This window comes from Vicugna pacos, chromosome 33 (assembly GCF_048564905.1).
Source record: "Vicugna pacos chromosome 33, VicPac4, whole genome shotgun sequence".
NCBI lineage: Eukaryota > Metazoa > Chordata > Mammalia > Artiodactyla > Camelidae > Vicugna > Vicugna pacos.
This window is the reverse complement of record NC_133019.1, coordinates 11,101,997-11,115,548: the sequence shown is the minus strand read 5'-3', so window position 1 is coordinate 11,115,548 and position 13,552 is coordinate 11,101,997. Positions and strand designations below refer to the sequence as shown.

At 48.8% G+C, this 13,552-nt stretch overlaps 1 protein-coding gene across 1 annotated transcript; it reads left to right on the top strand.

Annotated features, from left to right (window-relative positions):
* The first annotated feature begins 1,075 nt into the window (after positions 1–1,075).
* On the top strand, positions 1,076–11,415 carry HINFP (histone H4 transcription factor). The gene is given in 11 exon segments (XM_072953850.1): positions 1,076–1,168; positions 6,313–6,491; positions 7,704–7,930; positions 8,191–8,302; positions 8,482–8,634; positions 9,167–9,244; positions 9,332–9,452; positions 9,536–9,674; positions 9,766–9,890; positions 10,419–10,767; positions 10,769–11,415. Coding segments are annotated over 10 exon segments (1,557 nt in total). The 5' UTR covers positions 1,076–1,168; positions 6,313–6,322; the 3' UTR covers positions 10,853–11,415.
* The last annotated feature ends 2,137 nt before the right edge of the window (positions 11,416–13,552 follow it).

The following is a 13,552-nucleotide window of genomic DNA, read 5'->3' as shown; positions in this document are numbered from 1 at the left end:
GACTTCCTGGAAAAAGAAGCATCTTCGCTGAGACCAGGAGAATGAGTAGGAATCAGTCTAATATACGTGGGAAAGGGAGAAGGGGAAGATTGTTCCAGGCAGAAGAAACAGCAAGTACAAGACAAGAGAGGAAATGCGGCTAGGTGTGGTGGAGAAACCGAAAGAAATTTGGGGCTGGAGAGCAGAGAGTGAGGTCGAGGAGCACTCAAAACACCGCTGGAGAGAAGTATGCAGGACCCAGATGCTGAAGGATCTAGAAAGCCTCAGTGCGGTTTTGGGGCTTTACCCTCAGGCCAACAGAATGCCTCTGAGCGTTTAAAGCAGGGTGATGGTTTGATCAGATTTGCTCTTTGTTAAGGTCACTTTGAGCGCTCCGTCGAGAATGGTTTGGAGGGAAGCAGGAGTGCACGCAGCGGAACCAGTTAAGTTAGCGTAGACACCCGGGCTGGACGTCGTTCATAAACTAGAGAGGGGGCGGCGAAGATTAAGAACGAGGGGGAGGGGGGATTTGAGACATTCTGTGTTTAAGGGGGTAGAATTCACAGGACTTGGCAATGACTCGGATGTGACGTGTGAAGGAGTAATCAAGCACGACTGCCGGGTTTGACTTGAAGGAGTCGTTCACTGAGTCGGGTAACACAGATGGAAGAGATATGGGGGAAAGATAAGATGGCACAAGAAATACTGATATTTAAGAAATAAGATTAAGAGGGTGAAGGACCCCCAGTTTGAGCCGAGCAGGGATGACTGCTCTGGGCACCGAGCACTGCCGCCTCCTCCACCTTGCCGCCCACGCGACCAGCTAGGGCAGCGAGCAACGCGATGAAGGAGACCCTACTCTGCGCACAAGCCGAGCCTTGCGCATGCCCAGTGGGTGCTGTGCGCCGAGCCTGCGCAGTTGGGGGAATTCGGGCTCTTGGGATCCCCGCCCGCTCGTAGCCTGCAGCCCCTAGGCGCCGGCAGCGCTACCTCTCCGCGCGGCCCGCCGCCCGGCACTCCCGCCCCTTCCGTGTTTTGGTCGCGCACGGGTTCCGTCAGTCCCAGCTGCGATTGGCTTCTAGAGGGATCCGAGAGCGCCGATTGGCGGTCTTCGGCCGTCGCTCAAGCGCCCTCCCCAAGACGGTGTGAGGTGGGAGGAGAGCTGAAGAGACCCGGGAGCCGACAGACGGTAAGTTGAAGGCTCCGGGCTTGGCGGGGTGGCCTCGGGGTACTCTCTGGGCCGGCTGCCGATGCCAGGCTTTCTCCCGGTCGCTTCGGCGAGGCTTTCTCTTGTAGCACGGCAAAGCTGGTCGGCCTGGCGCCTACAGCGCCCCGGGCCGGCAATCCCGACTCGAACTTCCCTGCTTTCCGGGCTGGGGCTTCATTGCCGCAGACACACGGTCACCACCAGGTCTTAGGGAGAAGCCTGCGCGGCTGCGGCTGAGAGGTTTACCCCTCGAGTCGGTCTCCTTCCTTCCTTCCGAATTTTACCCGTGCCTCAGGGGCCCGGTCCTCACCGCTTAGTGCAAGCCTTTCCTGTTTCGCCTGCCCGTTGGGATTTCTTCCGGTACAGCTCTCCCTCTTCGAGCGCTTTGTTTTGGTTGTTGTCTAAACACATCAGTCTTATTTCTTCTGGCCAAATTGTGAGTCCTTAGGAGGTTCCGGACCTGGGTCCCTCCTTTTTTTATATACTATTCAGGGTTCATTTGGTGCCTTGAGTTAGAATTTCTGCTCCTAAGTACTTGCTGATTGCTTCTTACAATGACTCATTGATGCAGGAAAAACGGATGTGGGGCGTGAGGAGTGCCGTGTCCCAGGCTTCTGGTGAGCCCCTGGGACGTGCCCTGTCAAGTGTGGGTCCTTGGCTTCACACAGGAAAGAATTAAAGAGCGAGCCACAGTTGAGTAAAGGTAGATTTATTCAGAGAGCTACATTGAAAGGCAAGAGAAAGGCCACGAGGTGTGGGGGTTGGGTGCTCAGATTAAAAGTAGGTACATGCTCCATAGAGCATAGAGTGTGGGCCATCTCAGAAGAGGGAGACACAGTGGTCGGCCCAGAGGCACCGTGTTGCCAGTTTTTATGTCTTCAGGGGCTTCATACGCTAATAAGTGAAAGGACCAATCTAACTAGTCTGGGGAAGGGGCTGGGATTCCCAGGAAGTTGGCCATTTCCCACTCTGACTTTTTGTGGGTAGCTTTGGACTGCCATGGTGCCTGTGGGCATGTTATTCACCATGTTAATATATTACAATGAGTGTATAATAAAGCTCAAGATCTTCTAGAAGTCAAATCTCCCACCATGTTGAGCTTCAGTGCCTACTGGGGGTTGAATCTTTCACCATTTTTATGTTAATTGCTGTAGCATTTGTTGAACAGCTGTGCCCTGCCCTCTTCCTGTCTCATCATGATGAAAGGAAGTTTTGGAATCCTTGAGGTTGTTCCTTTCTAGGTCTTTTCGTAGAATTCGTCCTTTGAGCATCTCAGCCCCCAGAAGCAAGGATACGATAAGCCAGCACATGTTGAGTTCCAGCGGTGTCATACTAAGCATTTTGATATCCATTATCTGGCTTAACCAATAAATCAATTCAGTGAATCAGGCATGATTATTCCCATGCTGCGTGGAAAACCTGGGCTTAAGTAACTTGCCTAAGGTCACATAGCTAGTAAAAGTTGGAGCTTTCTATCAAATGTGTTGAATCCTTCACGCATTGCTGTGATATCAGTATCCTATTTTACATTTAAGGAAACAGATTCAGAGAAGCTAGGTGATCTGTCCAAAAGTAAAGCAGTAAGTTACAGATTTACTTAAACATTAAAAGAGCATGTAATAGGTGCACGCTGGACCTGAAGTTAGAACTGAACAGAGTACAGGCCAAGATTTCTAGAAGCTTACAGCTTATTGGAGGAAACTGCAAAATAGCTACTCAATAAAACATGCTTTGGGTATTTTGTATACAGGTACAATGTCTGTGGGGATGAGAGAATCAGACAAGAAGAGTGTCGACTGAAAGTATAAAGCCTAAAAGTTGAGATGTTTTATTCAGTTGACATTTCTGAGGACTCAAACTCCTTCGAGCCCGGGATGGTAGCCTCCCAGATGGCTCTGAGGGACTGCTCTGAAGAGGTAGGGGAGGAGCCAGGATATATAGGAGTTTTACAACAAAGACCAGGTAGTCGGAACGTTAGAAGATTACTTGTTAACTGAAGAAAATCAGACACCTCAAGTTTAAGAATTTAGCGCTTTTCTATCTATGGGAGGGAGCAAACATTTGGGCTCACTGAAATCATTTCTTTGACAAGCACCTAGCTGTCACATTCTGAGTCCCCTCAGGCTGCAAGAGACCGGGCTGTGCCTGTTTGTCTTCACTGTAGGGGGTAAGATGGGAAGATGTAGGCGAAGAATGGAGCTGAACCCCCTGGCTCTCAATACTGTCTGCATCACTTCCTAGCTTTGTGATCTGGGTAAATTCCTTAACCTACCTGGGCCATTTCCTCATCTATGAAGTGGGATAATAATGGTGCCTACTTCAACAGGGTGGTTGTATCAATGAATTTTTATACATATAAGACACTTAGAACAGTGCTTGGCATGTAGTAGATGCTAAATGGCTATTATATTATTCTAGACTGAGCAAACTCATTTGAGACAGGAAACTTGAACCCAGGTCTTCTGAGAACCCTCATTTGCATTCCTTGCTTATAGAAAGAGGAGTGGTGACCAGAAAGTTACTTTGTCCTACAGCTCCCCAGGGTAGAAACAAGCAGGGCACAGGGAAAGAAAGTAAAGAAAGCTGGGGGGACAGTGAAAGAGGGATTTGCCTAAGTTTCAAGTCATTCTGGATATCTAGAGAGCCTGTCTCCTGGACCTTATCCACCAGCCTGACAACAGCTATGTGTTTAGAATATTTATGCTTAGCCTTGTGCTGGACACAGTACAGGGACATGGGCATGATGTGGTATCTACTCAGAAGCAGCTAATGTCCAGTTGGGTAAATGAGAATAGAACACAAAACAACCATGAGTGACCATGGGCAGCATGAAAAAAAGGTTGAGGTTTTCTGGTTTCATCTATGCTGGCCATCAGACCAAGAAGCAGGAGTCATCTGAGGGACTGGGTAGTTTAGGAAGGCTTCTTGGAATGTAGTCATATCCTCACATTTATTGAGTGTCTTGAGGGTACGAAGCTCTGTGCTCATGCTGGGAATGAGAAGTGAAGAGATGGTCACTGCCCTGAGACGCTCCTAGTCTAGAGGAGACACATTCCATTCCATTTAACAGGATGCTGGGATGAAGGTGTGTGTAGAGTGCTGTGGGAACAGGGGGTAGGGTATTTCACCTGTACCTGGGTGAGTTGGGAAAGGGCTCACCAAGGAGGGGACATTTGGGCTTGAAACATGAGTAGAAGTTGCTTAGGCAGAGAGTTTTAGGAGAATGTAATGTGTTTAGGAACAAAGATAATTGAATCAGAGAAGAAGAGGGAATTAATAGACAGGTGTCGGGGGACGAGCACGATCTTTGGATTAGAATCAGGGCACCAAATGAAGGGAAGTTGGAAGAGGGCTCTCTGCAGGGCTGACACATGTAGGCCCTCATATGTGTTAGTTTCCTTACCCAGCTCCTGGCGAGGTAAGTTTAGGCCAGTTGAAGAAGAGCCCTGCATGCCATGCTCAAGGGACTTGATTCTGTAGGTAGCAGAGGAGGTTTGGGCTGTTATGTCTGACTTTAGACGACTTTCCCTACCTTTTCTTCCCCCAGATTATAAAAGTAGTCCACATTTTCTCCTAATAGGGCTTCAGTATTATTCTGTGAGCAGCCCAGCAACCCCAGGTACACACACACCCCAGAATGCCAGGGGTGACTGGCTGCTTCTCAGAGGAGCAGCAAGGCTATGGATTAAGAGGGGGTTTCTTTGGTAAGCAGTTAGGTATAGTAGGTTCTTATACTTATAGACGTGAAGGATTTTATGCATTTTGTATTTTCTGGTTTTTTCCTTCTCAGTATGTAGTTAAGTTCTTTTTCAGAGTTCCCACCTATTTCATATAGGCCAGAGGGAACACTCCCTTCCTGGGTACCACAGTGTGGGCAGCAAGAATCAGTGAGAATCCTCAAGCAGGAGACGATAGTCAGGGGACAGAGTCAGGGCCTATTAAATGTTCTTTCTCCCCCCAGAAATTTTGCTTGCAGTGTCATCTGTTATTCTGTTTTGTTTTAATGAGGAAGACTATTCTTTTATTGTTCCTAAAACTCTGCTCCCAGAACTACCCCATTACAACTAGGGTGCTGAGTTAAAAGGGCAGATTTCTAGCTTTAACCCCATCCTTCCAGAATCTGAACCTCTAGGGGAGGGCCTGGAAAACTGCATTTGTGTGCATATTAAAGATTGTGAACTTTTAGTTTTTCATTCAGCTTTTTCAACAAATATTTATTACATGCCTAAGCATGCCTAGTATACACCCGGTATAACTGGACAGATAACTGCCTCTTATGTCAAATGGAATTTACATTTTAGTTCAGAGGATGTTAGGGCAGTGGTGGAGTAGACCACTGGGTAGATTAGGCAAAAGGAGTTTGTATGACATTTTGAAAGTCTAGTGGGGAACTTACGACCTGATACAGTAAGAAATAAGGAGCTTCTAGGCTCATCTGTGTGGATTAGAAAGAATATGGACTTTGGAGTCAGTGTGACCTATGTGTGGTCTTGAGCAAACCAGTTAACCTCTCCAAGCCTTAGGGCCTTACCTACAAATGAAGTTAAAAATAGTACCTAACTCAGTGGGTGGTGTTGGTAATTAAATGACACAATGTAAATAAAGTGCTTAGTAAGATGCTTGGTGTACAGGAAGTGTGAAATTAAAAGCAAAAGAGTTTGTTATCCCTATTTCAAAGGTGAGGTTGTTCAGGAGTAGAAGGGTTAAATTACTTGGCCAGGGTCATGCAGCTAAGTGGTTGGTAGACAGAGGAGTCTGGATTTGAACTCCAGTCATCCTCCAAAGCCATCTCTTTGAACTTGAGCATTGTTCTGCCTCCTGTAGGAATAATTTCTTCTTGGCAGGTTGCTCTGAAGCTTCTTGAAAAAATGTCTGTTAAAGTTCTTACCTCAGAGCCTGGCACACATTCAATAATGTTAATTTGTGTTCTCCTTTCCCAGGGACAACAGACAGCTTCCAGAGGTTTGAGGAACCAGTATTCCATCCTCATTGAAAAGGCATGAGGTTTCTCACAGGTCACTGGGAAAATGCCTCCTGGTTCTAGGCAGGCTGCCTGCCCAGCTGTTGACCCCCAGCAACACTTGGGTGGAATCGTTGCAACTGCTGATTTCTTTCTCCTCCTCTAGGGTGAAGGCCATGCCGCCTCCTGGGAAAGTTCCCCGAAAGGAGAACCTTGGGCTACAGTGTGAGTGGGGGTCCTGTTCCTTTGTGTGCTCGGCCATGGAGGAGTTCTGCGAACACGTTACTCAGCACCTGCAGCAGCACCTGCAGGGCTCTGGGGAGGAGGAGGAGGAGGACCCGCTCGGTAAGGGAGCAGTACACAGGAAGGGAAGGAGCTCACGGGATGGTGGAAAATCTGATTTTCCTTGCCCTAGAGGGAGAAGGCAGCCTGCAAGGGCAGTGGTTTATTTTCCTAATTATGTGGGAGTTTTTTGTTTGTTTGTTTATAAAAACAGTGCAGATTGATTATAGAAAACTCATTCAACAGAGATTATGGAATGAACCTGCCATCAAAAGTCAATTATGAGCAATACTTAGTGAACATTCTTTTTGACCTCTCTCTGCATGTGTATACATAAATTAGATATGATTTTATTTTTTAAAAAAGGATCATATTGTACAAACTTGGCAACTTTCTGTTTTCACTCCAGTTAGGTATACATTTTACATCATAACCCTGTACACAAAAGTTAAAAAATACTTAAGACAATATTTGCCTTTATTAAATGCTATCTGAAATGTTCAATCTTATTTTCTATCGTTTAAAAAAATGTGGTTTGCTATCCCCTAAATTGATTCCACTACCCACTAATGGTAAACAACACAGTTTGAAAAACAGTGTTCTATAGGAAGTACAGATAGAGCTCTCGTTCCCCCACCTTCAATTCTGTTTTATGTCTAGTACCTGTTAACTATAACTAATAGCTTCAAAAGTCAAGTAATATTTATACAAAAGAGAAATTAGGGGATTATTATATTTTCCTAAGTATCTACTTTTAAAACAAGTAAATCCCTATAAAGCATTGAAAATACGGTGCTCAGAGAGATGCAAGAGAGACAGGAAATGAATTGGAGTAGTCAGTGGGCCTTCTAGAGAAGGCAGAACATGGGAGAAAGAAGGACTTTCGGTTTGACAGGAAGGAGTGGGAGGTGTCCCAGGGTCTTCCTGGAACAGCAGAAACTCCGAGCACATGCCAGCCACACCTGTCGTCTCTGAGTCGCTGGCACTGGGTCTTGTACACAGTCCCCCTGACTAGACCACGCTTGCCCTCCACCTCGTTGCAATCATATACATGATTATTTGATGTCTTTTTCTCCCTGACTGAAAGTAGTGCAGGGGCAAGGACTTTTACTTGTTGTATCCCTGGTGCCTGACACACAATTAGTGGTCGTTAAATACTGGTATTTGCTGAATGAACTCCTGGTAGTTTAGTCAGTCCAGCCTCCTCACTTGCTGCTAAGTGAATGGAGAGCTTTGGAAAGTATCATACTCTTCCTTCTAAACCCCTTTCTGCAGAGGAAGAATTCTCCTGTTTGTGGCAGGAGTGTGGCTTTTGTTCTCTGGACAGTTCTGATCTCGTCCGCCACGTCTACTTCCATTGCTACCACACCAAGCTGAAGCAATGGGGGCTGCAGGCCCTGCAGAGCCAGGCTGATCTCAGCCCCTGCATCCTGGACTTAAAGAGCCGCAACCTCATCCCTGACATCCCTGAGCACTTCCTGTGTCTGTGGGAGCACTGTGAGGTCAGTAGGCAGAGCTGGTAATAGGGATGGAGGGAAGTTGGGGTTCTTAGCTCAAGATGCCTGGACCTTTTCAGGGATGCCCAGTATTCCTGAGGTTTCTGCTAGTATCCCTCTTCCATTTCCGGGTAGCCCCCTTGCTTAAACTTCCCTGTACCCACCAAGTTAATTTGGGAGAGAGCCAAGAAGCCCTCTTCGGACACCTAAGTGTAAGAGTCCCTCCACCTACCCTCAGTCCTTACCCCAAGTTGCACCTGGCACAGAGCTCCTTCGACAATCCCGAGTGGTTCTATCGGCACGTGGAAGCACACAGCCTGTGCTGTGAATACCAGGCAGTCGGCAAGGACAACCACGTGGTGCTGTGTGGCTGGAAAGGTAGGGCCACTCCTTAATTTCTGACCTCCAAAGAAACCCTGGGGTTGCTAAGGGGTTAGGGCAGCTAGAGGTGGGACCAGTCCTACAGGACAAGGTTGGCTACTTGCTGGAGAGACTTGGGGGTACCAGAGCCTACTCTGAGGGTTTGTGGCTGGACCCAACTGTGCCTTCCTTCCCAGACTGTACCTGCACCTTCAAGGACCGCTTTAAGCTTCGAGAGCACCTCCGCAGTCACACCCAGGAGAAGGTGGTGGCCTGCCCCACCTGTGGGGGCATGTTTGCCAACAACACCAAGTTCTTAGATCACATCCGTCGCCAGACCTCATTGGATCGTAAGTAATCAGAGTAGAAGGGGAGCGGGTGCAGGCTGTCCTGCTTGGGGTGGGGGTTGGAGGCATATTCCCGGGACAGGAGGCCCCTGAAGTTATCTGCGACTTGGCTACATCTGCCTTGAAGGCTCAGTCATCTGCCACGCAGTCTCTGCTGATTGAGACTCATTAGACACTGTTATTCCGTGCTTACTGTGTGTCATAGCTCTTCTCAGTGACTCCTCACAGCAGCCCCATGAGGTAGGCTTCTTATCCCCCTTTTTGCAGATGAGGAAACTGAGGCTCAGAGAGGTTAATCATTTACCTGAGATCACACAGCTAGTAAGTGGTCAAGCCGGAATTCTAATTCAGGTTTTTGAGTCCAAGTCCCATGCTCTTTCCACTATACTATGTCCATCCCTAGTTCCCTAGGCTCCCCTTTTCTCTTGGGGGGAGGTTCCCTTCCACCTGGGATGGTTCCCCCCTCCCGGGTTCGCACTCTTTTGCCTCTTCACCATCCCCCACAGCCCACCCTTTCTTCTGCCCACCCCACCAGAGCAACACTTCCAGTGCTCTCACTGCTCCAAGAGATTTGCCACAGAGCGGCTGCTGCGGGACCACATGCGTAACCACGGTGAGTGGCCATCACCCCCATCCTCCTGGCCTGCCCTCTGAGGTTCCACTGGCCCTCAGATCACAGCCTGCTCTCTGCCCCTCTCAGTGAATCACTATAAGTGCCCTCTGTGCGACATGACCTGCCCGCTGCCATCCTCCCTCCGAAACCACATGCGCTTTCGCCATAGCGAGGACCGGCCCTTTAAATGTGACTGTTGTGACTACAGGTAAGAGGAAACAGGGCCCAGAGATCAGACTCAAGTTCCAGGGTCCCCCATGCCCTCTAACCTTTGCTTACCTCTCCCGGCAGCTGCAAGAATCTAATCGACCTCCGGAAGCACCTGGATACCCATAGCAAGGAACCAGCCTACAGGTGTGATTTTGAGAACTGCACCTTCAGTGCCCGCTCGCTCTGCTCTATCAAGTCCCATTACCGAAAAGTGCATGAAGTGAGTGGGGCTGGTGGTAGGGAAGGGCCTGCAGAAGTGCGGGGGAGCCAGGAGGAGAAGCTGGCCTTACTCTCCCTCTGCTCCCCATCAGGGAGATTCAGAGCCAAGATACAGATGCCACGTGTGTGACAAATGCTTCACAAGGGGCAACAGCCTCACTGTACACCTTCGCAAGAAGCACCAGTTCAAGTGGCCTTCAGGACACCCCCGTTTTCGGTATGTCTTTCAACAACCCTCTCCTTCCCACATTTTTCCCCATGCCGTTCAACAATTTACAGACCTTGAATTTGATGATGCTTTGGTATCAACCATCTCCATTTAGGCTCAAGGAACCTTGAGAACAGTGGTTGGGCAAAGATTATTTTTCTGATTTTTGTTTTGAATCTAAGGCACAATGCCAAACCCAATAAATGATGCCATAAGTCCTGCAGCCGGAACCAGAGCTAGGGCCTAAGGGTCCTGATCTGTAGCTCCACGGCCTTCTCATAAATCCTTTGACAATCCTACCATCCAACACAGATCATTTCTCTCCTTCCCCTCCCCTCCCCCTCCATTTTGAGTAAGGATCCATCTTGCCTTTTCTTCTAAATATTCCAATAAAAATCTTTTTTGTCTTTTACCTCCATCACTTAGAATCCTAGGGCTTCTTCCTTCCCTCGTATTGTCTCCTACCTCACCAATTTCCAGGCCATTTCTGCCTCCCTCTGCCCATGTTTGCTGCCCCCTGTGCTCCCCCTTCACCAGGTACAAGGAGCATGAAGACGGTTACATGCGGCTGCAGCTGGTTCGCTATGAGAGTGTAGAGCTGACCCAACAGCTGCTGGGGCAGCCACAGGAGGGATCGGGCCTGGGAGCATCCCTGAATGAGAACAGCCTGCAGGGGATCATTCTGGAAACAGTGCTGGGGGAGCCAGGACCTCAGGAAGAGGTGGAAGAGGCTGAAGAGGAAGAGGAAGGCGGGGGCAATGAGCGGGCATCCCTGGCAGCCTCTCAGGACACTCCCAGCCCTGTCATCCACATGGTGAATCAGACCAACACCCAAGGCGAACGAGGGATTGTCTACTATGTGCTGTCTGAAGCCCCGGGTGAGCCACCCCCCAGCCTCTGAGTCCCCCTCAGGGGGTGTCATGGAAAAGCTTCAGGGACTAGCTGAGGAGCCGGAAGTCCAGGTGATGTAATGATGTAAAGGCTGCAGCGCCTGACCATTGCTACCCCCCAGGCCCGGGGTTTGAGCCCGGCTGGTGGCAGTACCCCTAGTGGGTCCAACAGATGCCTTAGGAGTGGTGCCGAGAGCAGTGTGGTCCACTCTGGGCCCAGCTGGCATCATTTGGCAGACTGAGGTCTTCCCATTTCTGCCACACCACGATTTGTGGGGATCCTGAGGAGTTTGGATTCCTTGAGGGGAGGTACCCTAGTTGTGTGTGTTCTTGTAACGGGGTAGTGTCAGGCTTAACCATAACCCCCTAGATGTGCGGGAACAGTGGTTAAAGTCCTTCATCAACTTGAATCCACTCCCATCTTTAGGGGACCCTAGGCCCAGGGATGACATGTAACCGGTCCTTGCAAGGGCCCTTTCCTCAACAACCATCCGAGGCGTCATCAACCAGGCAGTCGTTTCCCTCTAAATGGTTCTTCCTACAACCCCAAGAACTTACATGGTTATCCTCAGGGATGGCATTGGAGGCACTGAGCGTGTGCGTAACATTTGTTTTTGGTAATAAAAGAAACACTTGGGCTGTTACTCATTTCTTCTTCCTTACATTTGGTGGTATTGCCTAGGTAATGAGGAGATATGTCTGCCCAGACAACGAGCTGAATGATTAAGTTTGTTCCCCTTTTAGGGACTGGGATTTGTTTTTGTTTGAAACTGGCCTCTTGTTCCCTGCTCTCCCACCCCTGCCTTACCTTTGGTGAAACTTCTCCATTTCTTCTCGGAACATCTACCATCTCCATGGAGGTCCCAGGCATAGGCCAGGAATGGGCAGTAGAACACTCTAGAGTGGGTAAGTGAGGCTCACCAGGAAGATAGGGCACCCCACCATGGCCACACTCTCTGAGTGCTGGTTAGACCCAGTGTCTCTGGGGTGGGGGTGGATATGGAGGGAAGGGAAGGTACTCAGGGTCCAGGAACCAAGTTAGAAATGGTGTCTGGATGTGTATTTTCCTGGGGAAATGATCGTGGCTTTGTTTTGTTTTGTTTTGTTTTCATTAGATTCTCAAAGGGGTTGGAACCCTTCAAAATAAGAACCTTATTTTTTTGGCCTATCCAGTCACTCCTTAGTGCCCTGTGTCTATTTTTAGTGTCTCTGACATTCTGGAGAGGTCAAGGAAATACTGTGAAGGGTCTTGGATGGGCAGGAAGCTGCCACAAAAGGTTTCTGGGCCTTCTTTTAAAAGACTAATGTGATTCTTACTGCAAAAACTGAGTGCCTATTGCTGAAAGAATCAAGGAAGAAAAGTCTCTTCATTCATTCCATCCACCATTTACTGAGTTCCTCCTATAGTTCAGGCACTGTGACAGGTGTTAATGATACAAAGATGAATAAACTGAGGACCTGCCCTGGGGGGACTTGCAGTCCAGCAGTGAGGAAAGACCTAAGTAAGTGGAGTGAGAGGCCTGTCAGGGTTCACTTAGGAGGCTCAAAGTAGAAGCTGACAGTATTACTTGGGCAAGGGATCAGCAAGGGGCTTCGTCAAGGAAGTGATTAGAGCTACTATCTACGAAGGGACGGGCAGGTTATTCCAGGCAGAGGAGACCAGGTCTATACACGAACCTCAAGGAGCGCTTTATGGTCTGAGCCCAGAAGGGCAGTAGGCCAAGGAGAGAGGCAAGACTGAGAAGGAAGGCAAAGCCACCCAAAAGGACCGTGTCAAGTTTTTAGGACGAGGGTTCTGCTGATGACGGGGAAAGTAAATCGGAAGAGTGCGAGAGCAAGCGGGTGCAAGTTAGGGGCTGCTGCAGGAATTCAGGCAGGAAACAGTGAGGGCTTGAGGGTCAAGTTGAGGTGGATGCTCACTTTGCCTCTGCAAGAACCCCTTCAAGAAATGGCAGTATGGAGGAGAGAGGAAACATGAATGAAGACGTCCCCAAAGTGGAGCCGCTGCATTTCCAGGCTTGTTTCTTTAAAACCCTGTACTAACTTTGTGACCCACACCTTGTTCCTCCACTCAGCACGTGTGTAATCCCACTTTCCCCACCAGGCCTTCAGGTAGTTGAACACGAGGGAGGCTTCTTTGGGCTAAGTACCCTCTGTCTCCTCTTTACCTCCTTGTATCGTATAGTTTTGGGTCTCCTCTCCACCCCACCTCCTCGGGGCCTGTGCTTTTGGTGGTCACGCTGTGCCCTCGGTTTATGGTGATGCCACTGCCCTCTAGAACCCCTCAGCCTTCACATGTCTCGTTACTGCCCAGAGCACGCTCCTTTGCTTTGGATGAGTGCAGTGGTTATCTTGCACTTAACAGCAGACCCTCGTGCTTGTCCTCATTTGGTTTTGTCTTGTTAGATTTGATTGACAGCTGTTCCCAAGTGGTAGGTTAAAAGGTTGACTGGAGCAGGGCCAGAGGCAGACCCTCAAACGCAAGTGGCTATCAAGACCAGAGGAAGACTGAGGGCTCTGAATCCTGAAAAGAAACTGGTGCCCCATTCTCTGTATAATTCAAAATGAAAATACTAAACCAGGAAGCATACAAGGAAGTTCAACATGATGATACTTACATATATATGAACTATCAAATTCTGGTCTCAGTTTTTTCCTTTCATTTTTTGGTGTCTCTATTTTGCTGGTCTTTTAAGCAGTGGCTTGGTCTGCCCCTTGAGTAACCCAGCATTACTGGTGCCATCCATCTCTCAGCTGAGCAGTGCCTTCAGAATCAGGCTA